Consider the following 23,388-nt stretch of genomic DNA (forward strand, 5'->3'; position numbering starts at 1 on the left):
TGTGTGCCACCATACCTTGCAGATACTGCATATCTTAATAAAGACTTAGTAACAGGATTGAATGGCTATAATCTTGTATTTGTTATTAAGGCAAATCTGATTCACTTTGGGGAAAAGTCAAATCTCTAATATAAAGTAATTTATTCTGAGAGATCATTTTCCCATCAATAGATTAGAATTTAGGTCTCCTGTGTCATATCCTTGTGCTCTATATACCTACTCAAATATATCTAAAAGCAAGTATAACTGTTGCAATTCACACCAATGCCAACCAGCAAGACCTCAGATGGGAATTTTAAAAAAAATTTAAATTAAAAAATTAGGATTAGGAGTATAGCTCAGGGGTGGAGTGCTTGCTTAGCATGGGCAGGGTTCTGGGTTTGAAAGCCAGCAGTAGGGGGGGGAAAAACCCTATAAAACTTCATATAAGCATTTAGGAAGGAAACAAAATACAATACTTACAGCTGTGTTGGAATTATTGTACCGTAAGTAGACCAAAGAGTTATATCACACAGCACACAACCTTGAATAATTAATCTCCCTTTCCATGGAGAGAGAACTTTAAGAAATGAGAATAAAAAAGGAAACTGATTATTTATGAATAAAACATTTACTAAAAACAAAAAACTGAAAGACTAATAAAATAATTTCTTACCATTTTTACTGAGTTCAATTCTATAAAAAGAAAAAAAAAGCATTCTTATTAGAGGCAAAAGTAGTTAATCCCAGTAAAACAAAGTATGCATATAATTACTTACATGCTATTATGAGCTGGTGCTGCCATCTTTTTAGGCTCCCGGTACTGAAAAGCTACAATTACATAAGGACAGATCTGTCTTGGTCTCTTAATAACAGTGTCGCCTGAAAGTTCATAGAGGTAATACTGGAAAAAAAAAAAAATTATATATATATTATCAGTGCTATGGAATTACATACACATCAAATTTACCTCTATTTTACCCAGCCCTAAAATTTAGCACATTAGATTCAGAAATATACTTTAGGTATTATTTATTCACAGGTGACTCTACCTGACTCAGCTCAAAGGCACGAAAATGACTTGTCTTGTGAGAAACTTTGTTTGTATCTGCCGCCACGTGGCAATCATAGCCAAAAGATGGCCTAGTGTAGTTAGTTGTATAATTCTCAGACACAAACTTGACTTTTCCCTGGAATGAAAATATTAAGATTAATCAGATGTCTTCAAATAGCAAAAACATTTACTCTAGAATTCATAAGCCTAACAAGAAAGTGATTGTGTTTGCACCACCAGTAACTATAGTAAGAATTATCTTCTTTAAAAACAATGATCTTGGGCTGGGGCTGTAGCTCAGTGGCAGAACACTTGCCTAGCACGTGTGAGGCACTGGGTTTGATCCTTGGCACCACATAAAAATAAATTCAAATAAATAAAGGTATTCTGTCCATCTACAACTACAAAACAAAACAAAACAATGATATTAAGGCCAATAATAGTTTCAATTATCACAAACCCTTTAAAATTATATTTAAAAATCTTATGTGTTTGGTTATCTTTCAGAGCCAAATACAGCTTTTATCACAATATCAAAGGAATACAGGAATAACTACAAAATTAAGAGAACCAGAAATAATCTTGTTTGCCAGGCAGTAGTGCACACTTATAATTCCAGTGACTCAGGAGGCTGAAGACAGGAGGATTATTAGTTTGAGGCAAGCATCAAACTTAGTGAGATCCATTCTCAAAATTAAAAAAAAAAAAAAAAAACCAATTAAGAGGAAAAACTACACAGTCCACCATATTTTTTTAAAGTATTTTTTTAGTCTTAGATGGGCACAGTATCTTTATCTACATGTAGTGCTGAGGATCGAACCCAGTGCTTAATGTGTGCGAGGAAAGTGTTCTACCATTGAGCCCCAGCCCTACCCACCATCTTTCATGATATACTCTGTGAATGGCTATTTAGTAGTAATAACAGAAAATATAACAAAATTTGAAATTTCAAAAGATGAATTTCCAAACCAAAGTATTAATAATTGTAAATCATGCCAGGGCCCAAAAGTCAGCAACAAGCAAATATGTATAAAGTGCTTAGGCCTTAAAGTGTAAGGCAGTTAGCCTTGATCACCAAACAGCCAAAAGTATTTCCCATTATAGACTTTTCTTCAACAAGGATCAAAGTCAAAGTTACCATATGATGAATTACAATTATGTAAAACCTGAATAAACAATAATAAAATATTGAATAATATAATGACATAAGAAAAATGTTCATAATATGTTAAGTTTTAAAAGAATTAGCATGCAAATATACAAACCATAAACTTTTTATGAGTTAGGAAATCAATATGTATGGGGGGAAATATACATCATACATACCAATGTGAGATATGAGAGCATAGACAATTTTTACTTTTAGAGGCAGGGTCTCTCTGAGTTGCTTAGGTCCTCACTTAAATTGCTGAGGCTTGCTCTCAACTCACGATCTGCCTGCCTCAGCCTCCTTAACTGTTCGTCCAAATCTGGCTGGAACTACATTTTTTACAGAAAAATTTTTTTATTGTTCTTGAAGTCCTGCCTCTTTACTTATAGGACCTACCGAAGACAATACTAAGAGGCCAAAAAAGGTAAATAATACTACTCAATAACTGCAACCTCTACCTTTTCCCATGAAACACCTATGGCACTGAGCATTTTTTGCTTTTCTGAAATAAAATGAGGACTGAGAGCACCTAAGCAAATATTAAACAGCAATCTCTAGCCAGACAGGGGAGCAGACACTGGCAACAAACCAACTTACATGATCAAAACCAAAATGCTTATTATCTGCGTTAATAGGCCTACTTTCTGCTAGAACTACAACACTTGTCACAGAGCAGAATGAAGTTTAAGACAAGCAAGGACAGTACATCATGTCAGTGTTATTTTTCCCTCTAGTTCTTGGGGACAAACTTTAAAATATGAACAGTTTACACTCTTTAAAAAGTCAGTAAAACTGTGCTGGGGTTGCAGCTCAGTGGTAGAGTGCTTGCATCATATGCGTGAAGTCCTGGGTTCTATTCTCAGCACCACATTAAAAAAAATAAACAAAAGTAAAGATATTGTGCCTATCTACAACTAAAAAAATATTTTTAAAAAAGTCAGTAAAACTAAAACTAAAAAACCCCACCCACATCGAAAATCAAATTTCCTGCCATTTGGATGAAAATACTAATTGAGCGCCTCACTTAAACTGAACTACTTAGGACTTTTAAGATTTGTGACATTAGTACTAAGGTGCCATATGAAGTTGTGAACAGGCTTTGAATGTCTTAAAAATAAAGAAAACGAATACTTCTTATTTTGACAATTCAAATCAGACAATAAATGTTGTTTAAATCCATTTTCCATAACTGTAATCATATTATTTTATAAGCAGCTACTTGTTTTATTCCATATTTTAAAAGGAGTTCTGCTAGATAGGGATGAGAGGAAGACTTTTCACTAAACAATTTTTTTAAATTATTATTTTGAAGTTTCTTTTCTTAAATATGTTCAGATGATGTATTAAATGAACAAAAATTTGTTTTCAAAGAAAAGAAAAATTAGTTTTGCTTTTACTGAGTTTGAATAACTTGTCTTAGACAATTACTACATTTAGTTAATGCTCTACAAAGAATACCATAAGGGGCTGAGTATATAGTTTAGTTGGTAGAATGCTTGCCTTGCATGCACAAGGTCCTGGGTTCAATCCCCAGCACACCACACACACACACACACACACACACACACACACGACAAAATATATCTTAAGTAGATAACCTTCAGTTTTTAAAATAAAATTATATAAAAGCACATCTGGGCCTTTACCTTAATTAGATTAAAAATTACAACATAACCAGATTTCCCATGATACCATGGTCTTGGATGAAGACAGTCTGAGTATTTGGAAATGTATATACCTATAAAAGTATAAAACATAGATTAATTTACACTTTAACAGATAATTTATACAGATACAATTCACATGTAGGACTATCTTTAAATAATACTACAAAAAGAACGGATAAAAGTCTATTTTTAAAATGCTATGTTGATATTGCTTATACCTTTTTAAGAATCACTATGTTTCAAAACCTTAAAGTTAAGAATATGTGTTTGCCAACCAATTTTCTAGTTTGGTATAATAACTAAAAAGGGATAAAAGTATCACATTTTTTTTTGAAAAATTGTAAATGTCTTCTTTTGTGATTTCTGTGTAATCACTCAAACAAAAGGCCTATCTGACTCTCAAAGTCATTCTTTGTGAAAAAATATGAATAAACACCCTTTTAATAATACTGAGAGTCTATGTGGTAGGTTCTGTGCTAGAGAGCAGTGACAAAAAAGTAAATAAAGTAAGGTTCCAGTCTTCAAAGCTTATTTTGCTAGACTGCAAATTCTGTCAAAGCAAAGGTTATATTTATTATTTGCCAAAAAAAATATAGCCCCAAATCCAGTAGGTACTTTGGGTTCAGCAGCAGAGAACTACTAAAGGTTTTAAGAAGCTGACTGCCAGTAAAGAGGAAAGAATAGAACAACAACAATTAGAAAGCTCTAGTAACAACTGAGAGAGAAGGATCCCCACAGTAGCAGTGAAAATAAGGAGAAGGGAAGACTTCAGAGATATTACTCAACTGAGGCATCTTTTTTGAAATACAAAACACGATGGGTGAGAAAGCATAAGATATAGTGACAAAAAACAATCTATAATCAGAATCTTGGCTTCCAGTTATGAATAAGTCCCTCAAGGGAGAAGGGTAGGCCTGGGTCACAGACACAAAGACCACAGATTCTCAGGAAAATTTAAGATTAATATACTTCCTAAGACTATGAAACACTATTAGTAGAACATATTACTTTTATCCAGTTCTATATGAGCCGGAAACTATGAAATTTATGAAGGCAGTGGTGTTATTCTATTATCAAACTCCACATGTGTTCAGAAGGATGGGTTCCTGTCAGAATAATCCATCTTTTACTTTTACCTGTCTACTGAAGCCAGCCTCTCAAGCAGCAGCAATAAAATCATGTGACTGTAGTAATGCAAGAAAAATTTCATATTTTTTGAGATGGAAGCTGAGGCATTTATTGTAATTTACTTTCAAATTCTTCAGAAAAGAATGTAAATGAAACAAATCATATAATGCAAAATGTTGTCTGTTAGCTTTAGGTTCTCTAACTTTTCTCTGTTAGAACTTTTGTAATGAAAAAAATTGGGGTTAAAAAATAGGGGAAAAGAAAAAAGGTTTTATGTAATGTTCCTAGGGTTCTAAATTTATCACCCTTACAATATCCTTTAGAAGATATAAGTTGAATGCTAATAATTTTGTTTTATGGTCATCATGTGAACTAGTGATTATACTGCTAGTTATATATGCAAAAGAAATGAAAACATAATGTCTACATTCAAACTTATACATAAATGTTAATAGCACAGAGTAGCCACAGCATAATAGCTAAAAAGTGAACACAATACAAATGCCCATCCATTGATGAATAAAGAAAACTGTGGTATATAAACATATAATAAATTAAACCATAAAAAAAAAAATGAAGTACAGCCGGGCTTGGCGGCACGTGCCGACAATCCCAGTGGCTCAAGAGGCTGACAAGAGGACAGCAATTTCAAAAAACAGTGTCAGCAATGGTGAGGTGCTAATTAGAAACTCTGTGTCTAAATAAAATACAAAATAGGGCAGGGGATATGGCTCAGTGGTTGAGTGCCCCTGAGTTCAATCCTCAGCACCCCACAGAAAATAAAATGTGAAGAGAGACAGGCTATAATACAGATGAACCTCTAAACCAGTATACTAAGTAAATAAAGTTACTCATAAAAGATCATATAATATGAGATTCCATTTATATGCATGTCATAAGAGGCAAATCTATAGAGGCACAAAGTAGACTAGTGGTTGCCTACAGGTGGTGATAGTGGGGAAAGGGAAGTCACTGTTCATTGACATGGGATTTCTTTTTTGGGTGACAAAAATGGGTCTAAAATTAATGATGGTGAATAGACTGAAAAAGCACAACCACACTGAATGGTACACTTTCTAAATGGGTGAGTTTTACAGTATGTGAATTATATCTCAATTCAAGTATTAAAAGGGGGTGGTCAGCAAAAAAAACAACCATGAAGCCCAATAATCCTTCTTAGTCCTGATATCTTGACATCTTATAGCACTTAACCCTGCAAAACACCCTCCTCTTCCTTGAGATACTTCTCCTTGTGTGAAGCTCTACTTGCCAATTCTCTACCTAACAGGCTACTCTTAATCCTTCCTCATTCTATGGGCTTTCTTATCTCCCCACACCCTGGTCCCATTAATGATCCAAAAGTTCTGTTGTGGGTCATCTATTGTTTCTATACTATCCTAAGTAAAAACTTGGCTTCAACTAATACCCTACCCTCAAATCTGATTCTGATCCCTTCCCAAATATTTTTTACCACTTGCAAGCTATATTTTAGAAACACTTACGAAAGCTCATTATCTCTCAAATTTACCTCACTAAAATACTGTTCATTTACCGAGAAAACCAGGTATAAACTCCTGGGCTAAGTACTTTATACGGTCTCACTTAATCCTCACAACAACTCTATAAAGTAATTTAATCTATTTTCCAAATGAGAAAACTGAAGACTAAAAAAAAACTTAAGTGTTAATCATGTTCTTAGCCATTACTTATCTCTCTTAACTCATCAGCTTCCCTACCAATCTGCTTCTCTCCTTCTGTGATTCCTTTCTATTAGTAATATCGCTATAGTATACGTTTAAAACTTTATACTTGATTCTTCTCTCTTACTACTAACATTCCGTAGTTGCCAAGTTTGATCAGTTCTATCTATTCTCCATTCTTATTGCCATTATGATAGTTTAGAAGGGATCCTCATGACAGTGCTAATCTTTGGTACTAAAAAAAACAACTTTTTTTATGCTTAAAGTTCTTATTTCTAAAGATTATAATTGGTTTGACATTAATGAAACTGGTTTTTAATATAAGTGTTTTACTGTTACTATGATTCTCTTATACTTTCTTAACAATTCTCATTAATTCAATGGTCAGATGAAGTGTAAACCCACAGGAAATTCATGTACTTTAGATCAAATTCTCTTTCAAAATAATAATAAAAGCATTTTATAAAATTAACTAATTTTGGGTGGGGATGCAGCTCAGTAGTAGAATACTTTCCTAGCCCAGTTCAATCCCAAGTACCTCAAAATAAAGACAAAAACAAAAACAACAGAACAAAAACCCAGTATGGAATTTAAACAAAACTCACTTCCTTTTGTAAAATAAGAGATTGTTTTTTCCTTATAGACTTACCTTTGGCTGGATCACCAAGAGTGGTAATAGCACTGCTGCCAACACACAGTCCACGCTGACAAACCAATTTGGCCTTCAAACAAAAAAATAATACTGTTGCTTATTATTAGTCTTGGGAGAGGCAATGAAATAGTGCTATATAAGCTATAAGCTTTTAAATAAGTGCAGAATCTGTTCACTGCATGTATTCATGGCACAAAGCAAGCTCACGTTCAGCAACTGTATTTTGATTAATGGTCCAAAGTTTTCCACAAAACTTTACATTGGTGACATTTAACAAAATATCACCAGAAAAACCAAATTAAACAAAGTCACAATTAAGTACTCCCTTGAAGGTGCCCCCTCCCACCAATTATAGCTTTAAATCCACTAAATTCAAAATGTCTTTATTTAGTGTAAACCTATAGCACACCTTATTTGGATTTAGGACTAAGTTAAAAGAGATTAAATTCCTCTAGTAGTGCTACATAATCTTTTTATTTTACATCAATTATATTTTAAGCAAATCTGTCCCTATTCTTTATAAAACATTAGCCCAACGTAGGAATTACTTTTGTATTACTTTTTGATGGTAGTACTACTAGCCATACACATCTTTGGAGACATATCCTATGAAGTTTGTTTCATCCCACAATTTAGGTACAGAAAATAAAACAGATATTCAATTTTCAAAGACAGGCATGAAACAATTCTAATTAACTAGTACGTTAAAAGTATTCATCTTATCCTCAAAATCATGTAATTTTAAGTTGAAAAGCCTCTAAAGAAAATATCTGGTAAACAATTATTCATAATAGAGAAATGCCTATTCACTAAAGGGCATTTAATCCAAATTAATTCAATTTTTACCATAAATTTACAAATTTAAGATAAAACTAAAGAGAAACTATAAAAAGTTGTTTAAAAAAATCATGTCAGCTTTCATTATCATTTATACTGCCACTTAACTAAATAACAAAAAATACCAATTAACTGGTCATCTGACAATCTCTTACCTGATTTTCAGTTTCAAATAGAAGAAACCCGTAAGTTTCTTGAAGTTCTTCCTGAGTATAGTTAATTGCTTGTTTTTGTTGATAAAAGGTTTTGTACTGTATAAAGAGAGAATAATCAAATGCAATAAATATGCTATTTTCACTTGCAAATAAATTCTTTAAATGTGTCATCTGAACTCCTCCAGCTGAAAAATTAATTAAATGTATTATTTTTTCTATTCCCTAAAATATAATGTCTTGTAAGTGAATATTTCCAAAGCTCTTTCACCTCATCTGAAAAATGATAGCCAAGAAGTATGAGCCTCAAATACCAAAAATGAGTCTATTTCTTTTAAATCTAAATGAAACTCACATAGTGTACACCAAGTACCTCACCTCATTTAAGAAAATGTCATTTTTCACCAAAGTCACTTGACTGTACTGAAAACCATGCTCAGATGCAGAGTCCAAGTAAGAAGTACGGAGAACTGAAATTGCCCTCTGGAAAAGAGAGTCTGAACTCAAGGACACTGTCTCAAAAACTGTAAAACACAAATAAAAATAATGTCACTGTTTAAGATAATGAAAGGATGGGATTAAGAGGAGCACAATGAATATCACTCAATGTTACTTATTTCTTTCCTGTATAAGTAATAAATTAATGATGTACTGCAGTATAGGTACTGTATCTGTACTGTCTTAATGAATTTTTAAAAGACCATTCATGTGAGGAAAACAGCATAAATAAATTACAACTGAGGCTAAATTACTTTATTACATGAGCTCAGATATGACCTATCAGACCCCTTACACCTTCTGGTCTAAAGTTGAGCACTATATTGTAAATATAGTTGGCCAAAAGCAGATGTACCTGTAGGGTCAAGATGGCAGTCAACAACTGCTTAGGTCAATGTTTCTTACCCTTTAGGTTTTTATTCCTCTTATCCATGTCACATTCTGATAAACTCACTCTTCCTATCCTCTCATCAAATTCCTAAGTCTGTTAGAGTCCTTTTTAAGGGGTCAATTATTGCCAACTCAAACAATACAAATCATCTGTCTCTGGTATCTCCCCATCAGCAAAGAGTTATCTATAGAATTTTAATTCCCATGGACTATAATTTTTTTTCATTTTACAAAATAAAACTATTTTTAAGGTTTTTTAAAAAAACATACCCATGCACTATCCCCAGAGATTGTGATATACTCCTTCCCTGAGAAGCTTGTTTCCTAATTGAGAATTACTACTTGAATTCAATAATTTCCTTGATGATACTGTGTGTTTTGGATTTTTTCATTTCAGCAAAAACTGTGCTTAACCATTTGAACTGTTTACTCTCTTCTGTTTGTATTCTTTTTATTCTCTTTATCAAAATTCTGGGATTTACAAACTTCTTTATAAATAAGAATGATTTATACTACACCAGAAGTTTTGGTCAAATAGTATGAATAAATATATTAAATGGCTTCCCACCTCTTGAAAAAAAACCTGCCAATTTCATTAAATTTCAAATGTTAAAGAGAAGCATCCTAATTAAAATTAACTTATGAACAAAATATGTAAATTGTTACATATTAACTAAAACCATACTACAAAGGAAATGAAAACATTTCAGTAAATTTAATTTCAACTAAACTGTCCCAATGCTTCAAGTTATTTTAAAAAATTCTTTTTAAATAAACTCTCTAGTTTCAAAATGAAAGCTGCAAATAGAATGAAAGAAAAAAAAGGATGAAACATTTAAGAATTTTCAGAAGTTAGCACATCTGATCTATAGCTTTACTTTTGCTCAATCACTTTCTCTTTCAATTCCAGTGCTGTAAAACATGAGGATATTCTAAGCTAGGATTCATGGCTCTGCAGCTATTTGGAAGGCTGAGGAAGATGGCTTGAGTCCAGGAGTTTGAAGCCAACCAGAAACCCCATCTCAAAAAAAATAGCCAAACACCAAAGATAATAGTTAAAATAACAGTTTTCTGTATATTCACCGAGGCTCAAGGTGTGAAACATGTTTTTTACAGTGAAAAAGAAAAAAAAGAATAGCTTCAGAAATAAAGGTTCTGATTATCTACATCTCCAAATTCTGCAAGACATTAACAGGGAGATATAAAATTTGGGAAGTACGGAATACCATATACATTCCCATTTTTAAGCATCATAATGCACCATAATACAGTGAAAACCAAGAGGTAGTGCAAATTTTAAAAACAAATTTACTTAGCTTCTTTTTAATACATGTGGCCAGAGAACACTATATTTCACATCAGTATGAGGAATACTGTTCTCAATGAAGCTTTGAGTAAAGCTAATGATTTGAAACAAATAAGGAAGAACAACAATAAAATGATTTATTTTGTGCTTACATATTTCTAAAACTATTTACAGTTAAAATTGCTTTCCCCTTTAGGCCAGCATTATCTGAACAGCATCATATTGATAATAAGTAATAATTTTATGGTTAGTAGAAGGAAAAGAATGTTGGAAAATCACAGCTAATCTTGAATCTTTCATAATTTCATAAAAATGACAATTATACTCTCCAAAGAGCAAAAGTTTCCTGCTCTATAGATAAGAACTTTATCGAAAAAATTATTGATGCTTTTCCTCACACAACATATTTTCACTTGAGTCTATTGCACTGAACAACATGAACACTTCATAAATGAATGGCCTCATTTTTGCTGAGCCATATTCATGCTTTATTCAAACATTGAAAATTACAGTATTAAGTAAATGAAGAGGGGGCTTTTCTACAAAGAAACCTAAAATAACATTTAAGAAGGTAACCGAAAAGTGCCTGTGTGTAAAATATTCAAATTATTGGGCGGGTTTAAGTGACAATAAAGTGCACACAAAGAAAGGTGAGTTCAGTTCAATCACAATGGTTCTGGTAAGTGAATTTTCCTGTTTACCTGGCTTTTGGCACATTTCTGTTATGTGTATGCTCACGCTCAGCCTTTAAGTTTGATTTTGGACACCTCTAACTTCTAATAATAGGGATGAGAAAATAATAAACCAACTACCTGTGTGCTATATCATAGCACACTTTATATAAACTTTTGGTCTGGGGATTGTAGCTCAGTGGTAGAATACTTGCCTAGCATGCACGAGGCCCTGGGTGTGAACTCTAGTACCAAAAGAGAGGAGGGGAAAGGTAGAAAAAGAAAATTTGGTCTGAAAGCCAATGATGAGATAAAACTAATGACAAATTATATGTCCCAGCGATTCTAACAAAAACTAGATTATACATCTCTCCATGACCACATCTCCCCACAGAAGGACAATAACCTACATCTGTTGATAATAATGATGCCTATAAACCTTACCTATTCTAAGTAAGCCATTTGATAATTGAAGGGAACAGTCCATTCCTTAATCATTCAATCTTAAAATGTATATATCTTTACTTTTAAGATTCTAAAAGATAGATGGTTTAAAATAAGTATACTTTTAGTTCAATTTGTCAGAACCTTTAAAAAAAAAAACATGCAATGTGTAGGAATGTATTTCTAAGAAATACTGGGATAAGCAAACAGGACCGGGACACACACACACACACACACACACACACACACACACACACACACAAAGCATTCCTTGAATGAGCATCCCTAGCGGGGGGGAAAAAAAAATGAAGATACCCTAAAGTGCCATCAACAGAGAATACTCTGCAACTATTTTTTTTAATATTTTTTAGTTGTAAGTGGACACAATATCTTTATTTCAGTTTTATGTGGTGCTGAGGATTGAACCCAGGGCTTTATGTGTGCTAGGAAAGCACTCTACCACTGAGCCACAACCCCAGTCCCCCCACTCTGCAACTATTAAAAACAAGGTAAATTTGTATTCACTGACATACAAAGATATCTATTATATACTACAGAGAAACAACATATGTTACCTGTCATTTTGGCAAAAAAGAAAAAAATACGTAAGCAAAATTAGGTATTTGAAAGTATACAGAAAAAAATATAGAAGGATGGGAAACCAAACTGTTGATACTGGTTAAATTAATAGTTACTGAAACTGGGAAGGGGACAAAAGAGGAACTTAAATTTTTTACCTAATATATATTATTCCAATTTAGGTTTTTCTTACACGAGCATGTATTACTTCCACCGTTTAAAATATCTCAACTTTGAAAAAAATGAATTATGATTTTGAAGAAATACAAATAGAAGAATGTACTTTTTATGATGCAATTCAAAAACTTAACCACCTATCAATTTTAGATTAATGATTATGAAAACATTGCAGCTATTGGAAATGATTTTTTTGAAAACTCTGTTTTACATGATCTAAATTAAAACTAAAAATGTTATAATTCTACTTTGAATTCGTAAGTAATAATTTACAGCAGTTAGATTAATACCCACTCTTTTCTGATAAGAACCCTGTCTCGATCTTCTCTAAGAGAGAATGTAGCTGGGAGGATGGTCTTAGTTCCTTTATATCACATATACCTCCAGAATTCTTGACGCAGTCCTGTTCTTTGTTAATATCATAAATGCTAAATGAAAAATAAAATTCATAAAGTGAATGACTCTATGATATAAACAAATGTTAAACAAGCATCTAATTTGCAAGAGGAATAAGTCTATGGTTAATTTTACCTCCTTTGAGTAGTGCCTCTATAAATTTGCCCTATAAAACAGTAGCATAGTTTGAAATAATTTTCCTCCAAGAGTCTAACTTCTAATGAAAAATTTGTACACAGAAAGATTCCTGTGCTTACAGGAATCACTTTTGCCTCACTGGGGGGGGGGGAACCTTTTAAAATGAAAAGCAGATCATAGAACCACATCTTTACTTTATTAAAAATAACAAAAGCAGGGCTGGGGTTGTAGCTCAGTGGTAGAGCTAAGCACTCTATCGCTTGCTTAGCACCTATGAGGCATTGGGTTCAATCCCCAGCACCACATTATAAAGAGAGGGGGCGGGGAGATTATGTGCATCTACAACTAAAAATATTTACAAAATATCAAAGTCAAGTAGAACACAATGAAAAAATCATTCCCCCCCAAATCAGTGAATTCGTTAAACTAAACTATTAATGGTATTATGTATCCAGTACTATGATATATCTTTGATTTATCAAGACAGAGAAATGGTCTATTGTAAATAAACAGGTTAAAAGAGCTCAGACTACAAAAGACACATGATGCAAAGAAATCAGTATGGTAAATGTGTAGGAGTCTCTAGAACATAATATAGTGAATGCATAGTAGTATAAAACCAATAATCTCATGGAGGTGAAGATAAGTCAGAAAGGTCTCATAGAAATCATTAATACTTGAAATATGAGATATTTAAGTGATAAGCCAAAAAGGGAATGGATGAGCGTGTTATGTTTTCTAGATAGTAGAAACAGTGTGAGCAAATATACAGAGGTGTAAACATGATACACTAAAGAAACTTCAAGTAGCTTCATATGACTAATTAGGGTAAGAAGAGAGGAGGGAAAAAAAGAAGACCAAGGAGATATAAGGGTATTGTGTTCTAAACAATTATTAGTTGAGGATTTCAATACACTTTACAAAAAGAGTAGCATGTACAACATACCTTTTTCCCCAAAAAAGATTATTAGTAGAATTGTGTGGATATATGGGAGATCTTTTAGAAATAGGTATATTGATGACATCAATTAAGCAAATAAGGATAAATTGCTTATGTCAAGAGAGGAAAATTAAACCGGAAATGAAGAGACTGGGATTCTAGTGTAGGGTTTACCTCTAACTTTATCTGGACCGTGGTGTGAAAATTATTGTTGCTGACTTTCCAACAATCATGCCCTTTTTTCCTTCCCTTCCCCAAGACAATAATATTTCTAAGGTATAGGTGGATCCTGTGTTTCAGGAGAGGATTGAAAAAAGTTTAATTAAACTCATTGTGGTAATTCTACTCCCTTTGGCTACAGACTGTTTTAGGAATAAACCAGTAACTCAATGCTAGACAATGAGATGTAAATCAACATCCACAGACAGAATTCTGGGGAAGCTTTCTTACAAAAGGGCAAGAGGAAAAGATGCATGCTCTCCCAGCTTCCACCATGTAGTCTCAGAACCTTATTTCAAGATGTTATGCCCTGAACCTCTTTCAACCAAGTCAGGACTGATAAGCTAACACACTGAGGATAGAAGTTAATAGATAATAACTAGATCCTTGATGAAAGCCTTAAGCCCATGAATCAACTATCTGGAGTTGCTCTATCTTTGAACTTTTTGAAACATTACTGTTTATACAATTTTCATTTGTGGCTGGAGCACACTTAACTGATGGATTTTTAAAAAGTTATTTATATTCTCTAAGGCCTCATTAATTGTCATGACCTTTCCAAGGCTCCTTTCCGTTTTACCATTATGATTCTATAAACTGCCCTACTGACAAAGGCTTGTTATGCCAGAGACATTACACACAAGCACTAGGTAACTTGTTATTTTTTTTTATTTGTTGACATAAACAGAATCATATCCGATTAAGTATTTTATCAGCAAGGAAGCTACTGTTATTAATGATAATGACAGTTACCATTTGTTGGGTGTTTGTTATATACCAGCATCATTTGCCAACCACTTTTAACTTCAGCTTTATCTTCTGGCAAAACTTTGTCTCCCAGTAAAACACATGTATACATTCTAAATATCTGTTAATGAAAAACATATTCCCCACCCACAAAATTCCCTATGCTTCTATCCTATCTCCTCATTGTCAATCCTTGTTTTGTTATATCACTATTCAAAGTTTCACTACTTAAGTGTGTATTATCAATCATGGCTGAGTCATTCTGGGTAGTAAAGTTACTCTCTTACACCATGTTTTATTTTTCTGAATTTAAAACTGCCTCTGTTTAAATTTCAGTCATCAATCATTATATCAATGTGTAAATTTCCCAGAGAACTAAAGATATCCCCTTAGAGAGACGGATGAAGGGTTTTTTTTTTTTTTTTTTTTTTTTTTTTTTTGGTCTGATCTGAGTAGTTTCTTTTTTCTTAGAAGCATCCTTCATGGAGCACTATTATCCTCCAGTTTCAACCCATGCTTGTATGTTGTGACACTACAGCTTAGCTTTATAATTTTCTGAAGGATACAAAAATGACCTATAGATTCAACATAATACAATCTGCAGAAAGTAATGATCCAATTCCAAAACTTGTGTAAGAATTCAAAGGATTCAGAACAGCCAAGACAATTTTGTAAAAGAACAAAAGGCTACCTAATTTCTCTACCTAATTTCAAGAATTACTACTACAAAGTAGGTAGTCAAGATAATACAAGATAATGTGGTATAAGTGTAAAGATAATGCATATAGACCAACAGAACACAGAAGAAGAGTCTAGATACTGATTTTTAGCAACAGTGAACCACAAAATTTAAACTAGAAATAGATCACACATACATACATAAATGAGAAAACTATATAAAGCCTCTACCAGAAAAAAAAAAAATCTCTATTGTTAGATACAAAAAGTTTTCATAGGACACAAAATTAGTGACCATAGAAGAAAAATGAATACACAAGATCTAAATAAATTTTAAAACCTTCTGATCTTCAAAAGACATAATTAAGAAACTAATTATCAGAGAAGTGCTAATTAAAACCACAACAAAATGGTATTTGTTGAAATGACCAAAATTAAAAAGAATGAAAATATCATATATTGGCAACAAGGAACAAATGGAACAGCAGTTTTTCAGTTTTGGACTACTAGGTATGATGTTGTGCTGAACTTCATTTGCAGTCCTTTTTGTGGATAAACTTGGTATATTCATATAAAATAACACTATTAAGCAATAAAGAAAAAAACTTCTAATAAAGCATGAGTCTCAGAAATATTATACTGAGCAAAAAAATTCAGACACAAAGAGTATACACTATAGAATTCCATTTATACATAATTCCATTTATACAAAGTTCTAAAACCTGTAAAATTAATCTATAGAAATAAAAATGGTACCAGTGGGGGCTGAGGTTGTGGCTCAGTGGTAGAATACTTGCCAAGCATGTGTGAGGCACTGGGTTCAATTCCCAGCACCACATATAAGTAAGTAAATAAAGGTCAATCAACAACAAAAAAATTTTTTTTAAAAATGGTACCAGTGGTTGCCTATGACAAGGACAGGGATATAAAACTGATGCAAGTAGGTAAGCACAGAAAACTTTCTGGGGTGACAGAACAACCTTATTAACTAAAATCTCAAACTAAACTTTTTAAATTTTTTTTCTTCTAATTTCTCATTTTCTGAATAATTTCTTTTAAAATCAGAACCTCTTCATCTTTTGTAAGTGTAATCTCTTCTAAAGATACTGTATTTTGTTGAAGTTTCTTTGGTTCCCTTCAGTAAAACTATTTCTACCAAACTCCTTTTCTTTTCTACTTGTTTATTTCCTATTTGACCTCTTTTGTTAGAAACTTTTATTGAAGGACTGGTAAATCTTGGCTGTACATTTCTGTTTAGGTGTGAGGCATTAAAAGCTGCCTGAAAGTTGTGCTTGACAGTGATTCTTGTCCATCATCTCTTATCTCAAGGTGATTTGATGGGGAACCTACCTGTTGAATCAGATGATTTCTACAGTCCACAGCTGCTAAATATTTTGTCATGGGCTAGTCAGTTTCCCCAGAAAATAATCCTTTAATATTTTATTTAGGGGCACCTAAGCTTGACTATTAGTTCTGGGAGTCACCTAGCAAAAGACAGTTGCAGATTTCACTGTTCGGCATGGAGATTTTTACTTATTTCTAAGTGCCATTTATATGCTTCACCTCCACCTCGGCTTTTCAACCTTCTGGGTGTATGGCAGTGGAGAAAGAGAACTAGGTCATCCATGTTACTTCAGACCAAGAACCAATTCTTCTATTTCCACCCCTGTATTCCTTCCTTGAAAAGTATTTTGTGCTACCAGTTGAGCCTTTTCCAAAAGATTACGTGGCAAGAATCAGCTTGCTTCTTGTTGGCATACCTCTGTTTAGTCTTTCTATTCTCTAATTCTTCAAATCATATAATATTTGCCCAGCTCCTTCCTAGTTTAGCAACTATTGAATTCACTTACTTTTTCCTTGCTCTCCCTCTCTTGAACTTATGTGCATTTATATATTCATTCTTTTACTATAATCAGAGAAGGATTTACAAAGGGGTGTATAATTGGACATGTCAAACCAGAAGTGCCTACTTAACCTAAGTCTTTTAATTTTTTGAATTAAAAAATATAGGAGCCTAGGAAATAAAGCTCAGTATGTTCTTGCCTAGTATGTTCAATCCTCAATTGAACATAATCATATAAATATGCATAAAAATACACAACCATCTACTATGATAATTATTATTTTTTCATAATTTTATATTTCAACTTATATAATTTTATTTCAATTTTATTTTCTTATGTATCTACCATTGGCCTAGTTACATACCATATCTTTAGCAGATATATAATTAATTTTAAATGAATTAAAATGTATTGCATATGTAATCAAAAACTACTCAACAAAAAGTATAATTAATCTAAAGTAAATCTTTGATGATATTCTCTCAAAGTACATTGCCTTTTTCATAATATTCACTATAATTTATAATGTTATGTTTGGATCTTTAATGTCCCTGAAAAGCTCATGTGTTAGGTAATAAAGTAATGCTCAGAGGTGAGATGATTAGATTGAGAGCTGTAAACTCATCATGGACTAAGTCATTTGATGGGTCAGAATTCTGAATGTACTACTGGATGGTAACTGTGAGAAAGTGGGGCATGGCTGAAGGAAGCAGATCAATAGGGGTATGCCCTTGGGTCATATTTTGTCCCCAGCTTCTGGTACACATGCATACAATTTCTTTCTCTCCCTTCCTCTTTCGGTTTCCAGCTACTAAGAGCTGACAGCCTTCCTAACCCACACCCTTTCACCATGATATTCTGCATCACCTCAGACCCTGAGCAAGAATCTGCAGACCAGGGACTGAATGTCTGAAACCCTGAACCCAAAATAAACTTTTGCCCTCTAAGTTGTTCTTGTCAGGTATTTTGGTCACTATGATGAAAAGCTGATTAATATATATAAAAAACTAATGTCTTCTTCCTTAACAAGTGAAAGCCTGTGACAACAGAAATCATGTGTTTTGTTTGCCATGTATTATTTAGTATTTAGTTTAATGCTAGCACATAATGGATATTTAATAAATATGTATTTGTTAAGTGAATGCAAGAATAATGTTTATGATAAATAATCTGTTCTAAAATTTGGAAATAAAGCTTCTCAATTCTTTTCACAAAGCAGTCAAATTCTAATACCAAAACCTGACTGACAAAACATTCTAGGAGGGCTGGGGCTATAGCTCAATGGTGGAGCGCCCGCCTCGCATGTGTTAGGCACTGGGTTTGATCCTCAGCACCCTGTAAAAAATAAAAAGATATTGTGTCAACTACAACTAAAAAAATATTTTTAAAAAAGATTCTAGGAATAAGAGAAATGGTTCACTAAATAGTAAATCCATAAATTTAACTAACCATACTTATAACTAAGTAAAAACCACAAAAGAGCTATTGCAGTATGAAATGAGGGAGAAGAGCTATAAGCTGCCAGGTCAAAAAGAAATTAATATACAATTATTTCCCAGCAGAAGCTTTTTCATATGTAAATTTTTATTGCTGCACAGCATTTTTTGTGAATGTTATTCTACTATAATCTTAGAAATCTGCTTACTTAATAACACTGAAAAATGTTCTACAATAAACTTTTTCAGTGGAAAGAAAAGCAGATTACAAAAGAGAAGCATTGTGCACCTATACCAACCCTTTTAACACATACCACAATTACAATAATGGTCATCTTCTGCATAACACACATCAATAACAGATATTTTTATCTGACTATCTTCCCACCACTAGATTATTAGCTTCAAAAATACAAAGCTGTTGTATCTTTTCAATGCTGTATTCTCAGTACTTGGAACAGTGCCTGGTACACAGTAAGGATTCAATAAATATTTAATGAGTTAGTCAGTTTCCCAGATCACGTTATTTATTTCTACTTAAAACCATTTGCCTAGCGAGGCCCCTATAATCCCAGCAACTCTGGAAGGTAAGGCAAGAGGATCACAAGTTTAAGGCCAACCTAAAGACCCTGTCTCAAAATAAAAAATAAAAGTGTGGGGATATAGCTTAGTGGTTAAGCACCCCTGGGGTTCACTCTCTGGTACCAAAACAAAACCCTCTGCCTCTCACTGCCCTCAGAACACATGTGCTTCCTTCCATGGGCAAGTATAAATTGGTTCCTGCTTATTTCTTATACCTCACCTTGTCACACATTCCCCTGACTTATTCTGATCACTCCATCTAAAGTAGGTGTTGTTTAATGTACTCATTATAACTTGCAATTTTTTATCAATTAACTTTTTTTGGTGGGGGGGGGCAATCTATCTTCCCCTCCACAATGTAACACCCAAGGAAACAAATTCTGCCTCTTGTTGACAGAAGTCCCTCAGTTTCCAGCAGACCACCTAGTACCACTGCAGATAATAAAATACAAAGTTATCTTTGGGTGGGCCAAGTCCTTTATTGCTTTATTTTTATAGCTTATGGATTACCTAAGATTTTAAATAAACATAAATATAAATATAATTTGGGAGAAATAAGGCTATTTTCATTTTGTGAGCACAGCTTTTAAGTAGCAGCAAGGTACAACTTCCATAAATGACAAAAACATAAACAGAAATAGTACTTCTCACAAGTTAAAAAAACAGACTCATACAAAGCAATTCTATTAAAAAAGCTTTAAATGACAGAATGAGAAATGCAAGATTTGATAGAAGTTTTAAAATTCATTTAGGAAATTCTCCCACGTACAAAAAAAAAATCTAAATATTTTCTGAAGTCAAGATTTAACATAGCAGAATAAACTCTGAGATATGTCTTGCTATTATTTGAAGTGTAAAGTCCACTTGGGAGGCCTTAACTACCGGAGGGAGGTCTACATACGCAAGATGTGGTCCTCCTTGGGGCCTACTACCACGGCACCACCCAGTGAGGACCAGCAGTGGAGGCGCTTTACACTCCTTCAACTCCCCGTCTGGATGGCGGAGACCTGCCTGCCCTGTGGCCCTGCCCAGGCTTCACTAGCTACCCTCTCTCCTGAAGATGAACCCTGGCTCCCTCGCACCCAGGCCTTAGGACAAGCCCCCTCGTCGCAGGCCAGGTGAGTAAGTCAGCGGCCACCTCCCTCCTCACCTCAAGGGGGCGGGGCTCTGGCCCCCTCCCGCCCACCCAGGCCAGTGTACTGGGCAGGCCAGCCACACCAAACCCTGGGCAGGCGAGGCCTGGACCTGCGCCTTTCGAAAGTCAAAAAGGGCGGGGCTCAGCCAGCAGCAGCCGGGCATGCCCACTGCCCACCTCCAGCGCAGGTCCCTGTCCCGTGTGGGGGCCACAGGCTCCTGTGGGACCTGAGCTTCTTGGGTATCCCTAGGACCACTCTGGGAGGGCGGTTTCCGTGAGGTTTTACAGAGAGCATTCCAGGGTCCAGCTTTCCTGAGTGTCCTGCCTGCAGGCACCCAGCAAATCCAGAGTTGATTCTGAAGTCCTTGTTATTTTCAGTACAGTGACCTCAAAATCACTGTTCCACTGTCGGTTTATACAGCCTTGCTGCATGTGGTCTCACGGGTTTTATTAAAAAAAAAAAAAAAAAAAACCTCCATTGAGTATGATTTTGAACGCTTCACGCATCCTTTAAGAGATGTTAAGAGCATCTGAAATTAGGGATAGGAGCTCCTCCATTCCACTAAACTATGCAGCCCTAACAAACAGGCCAAAAATAAAATCCAATGGGTGTGGAAAGTGAAGTACTTGGCCTTGATCTAAGAATGTCTTCACTTCCTAGTCATTAACATAGTGGTTAAACTAAGTAACCAAGAGGTCTATATACAGTTCCTAGATGTAATCAATTAGTAAAGTAAAGCAAATATCATTACCATATTGTGTTGTAACAACATATATAGGATAATTTGAACTCATAAAGCAAATGACTTATATGCAAAAAGAAATTAAGTCATTATTATTATTTTTATTATTTCAGTTCTGGGTATGAACCCAGGGGTTACTTTATCACTGAGCTACATTCCCCAACCCCTTTTTTTATTTTTTATTTTAAGACGGGGTTGCCGAGGCTAGTCTCAAACTTGTGATCCTCATTGCCTCTGCCTCCAGCCCAGCAATTATGTGCTATTTAAAATAGCACATTTACTTAGGGTATTTTAATTTAACTGGTGGAAAGAAACTGCTTTAAAAAAAATTCAGATAATATTCATTGAGTAAAATGAATTTTATCTATGTACTCTTGACTTTTTCATTTAATTGCAGTTTTCCTACCCTAGGGTTTAATTAATACTCAGCTTTTGAATGTTTTAACATTCTCAAAATTCAAAATACTCTAAAAAGTTTGATTATCAGACTGATGACTATAATCTTATACCTATCAAAAATTTTATTCTTGGGGCTGGGGCTATAGCTCAGTGGCAGAGAACTTTCCTAGCACATTTGAAGCCCTGGGTTCAATCCTTAGCACCACATAAAAGATAAACAAATAAAAGCAAAACATTCTGTCCATCTACAACAACAAAAATTTTTTCAAAAATTATTTTGGGCTGGGGATATAACTCAGTTGGTAGAGGGCTTACCTCGCATGCACAAGGCCCTGGGTTCAATCCCAAGCACCACACTCACACACAATAATTTATTCTTGCTGGGTACAGAGGCACATGCCTGTAATGCCAGCTAGTTGGGAGGCCATAGCAAGGAGGATAACAAGTTCTAGGCCAACCTGGGCAATAGTGAGACCTTGTCTCAAAATAAAATAAAAAGGGCTGGGAATATAGCTGGGTGGTAGAGGACCCCTGGTTCATTCCCAAGTACTGAAAAAAAAAATTTTTTTTTCTTGATATGCTCTTGTAAAAAGGTCAACCAATTCTTCAAACTTTTTATATGGGAGATTATGTAATTTTATTAGAATCATTTCAAAGCTTGTATGGTGACCTTTTTTGACTTCTATATAAAGTTAAGTCACTATTCTTATTCCACATCAAACTAGGTTTATGAATTTGTGCTTCAATATTAAACTATAAACCTTTAATAAGATATTGTTCAGTGGACTATCCCTCTTACAAAAAAATCCTAAGAAAAAATATCTCTCAGTAACAGTTACATTTTAAGACCACTTTGGGATTCTCTTGACTATTATAGCCCACCTCCAAATGTGGTGGTGGGCATAAAGAAGTAAGAGATTTCCACAGGGATGAAGGAGGTGCCTCAACTGAACAAAGGAGGCCTCAGGAATTGGTCTTAAACATTCTTTCTAATGAGGAAGCAGGTGTACAAAGGTTCTAAATGGGGTCTATTTTCACCAAGCCATGTACAGAAAATAGATTATTAGCAAGAGATTGAATTCTCCAATTAAAAGTTATTAAATCTAACTAGGGAAAAACAAAGTATACACTGCAGACACATTTCTTATGAGAAAAGCAATAATTTAAAAAAGAAGCCAATTTAAAAATAAAAATCCAATCTAATAAATCAATGCAAGCAAAATCTGGTTGTTTGAAAAGACTAGTAATGAAATAGGTAATATTATAGCAATTATAATTATGGAAAAAAGAAAAAATATTTGGAACAAAGAGGTTATAAGAGGGAGTAGAGCTATGACTAGTCTCTTGGGGTTTTTTTTCATCATTATTGGTTTATTCAGATGTTTCTTCCATTTAGAACAATATTGGTAGATGAAATTTATATAGTTTTCAAACACATTGGTGCAAACTGCCTTTGGTATAAGAATTAAAGTTATCATACTACTGTAAGATGGCACTATTGTAAGTTTGGCACTTACAACAACCCTGATGATATGTACTAAAATTTGAACAAAATGGACAAAGTCCTAGAAAAGTTGATTTACCACACTTGACATAATTATAACCACTAAAAAAATTGAGTTATTATTTAAACATCTGCCACCAACAATACTTTAGGCTCAAGTGAGTTCAATGGCAAATTCCATAATTGGTTATCTACATGAGAATAAAGTAAAATGTTCACAAATAACAATTCCAAGTATATAAA

General features: G+C 33.9%; 1 protein-coding gene across 3 annotated transcripts in view; it reads right to left on the bottom strand.

Moving 5' to 3' along the window:
- Positions 1 to 23,388, bottom strand: part of Tasor2 (transcription activation suppressor family member 2) — a 67,046-nt gene that overhangs the window by 38,659 nt on the left and 4,999 nt on the right. For 2 of the 3 annotated variants that reach the window (XM_026391797.2, XM_026391796.2), the window contains exons 2-9: positions 8,698 to 8,843; positions 8,323 to 8,418; positions 7,328 to 7,400; positions 3,830 to 3,921; positions 1,032 to 1,169; positions 759 to 883; positions 656 to 675; positions 463 to 559 (exon numbers count right to left, since the gene is read on the bottom strand). In XM_026391797.2, coding sequence (XP_026247582.2) covers positions 463 to 559; positions 656 to 675; positions 759 to 883; positions 1,032 to 1,169; positions 3,830 to 3,921; positions 7,328 to 7,400; positions 8,323 to 8,418; positions 8,698 to 8,843 — 787 coding nt within the window. Of the gene's footprint in view, positions 1 to 462; positions 560 to 655; positions 676 to 758; positions 884 to 1,031; positions 1,170 to 3,829; positions 3,922 to 7,327; positions 7,401 to 8,322; positions 8,419 to 8,697; positions 8,844 to 12,678; positions 12,775 to 23,388 lie in introns of those variants that run through there. The other variant, XM_026391798.2, reaches the window with a different exon arrangement.

The sequence above is a fragment of the Urocitellus parryii genome, chromosome 9 (genome assembly GCF_045843805.1).
Source record: "Urocitellus parryii isolate mUroPar1 chromosome 9, mUroPar1.hap1, whole genome shotgun sequence".
Taxonomy (NCBI): domain Eukaryota; kingdom Metazoa; phylum Chordata; class Mammalia; order Rodentia; family Sciuridae; genus Urocitellus; species Urocitellus parryii.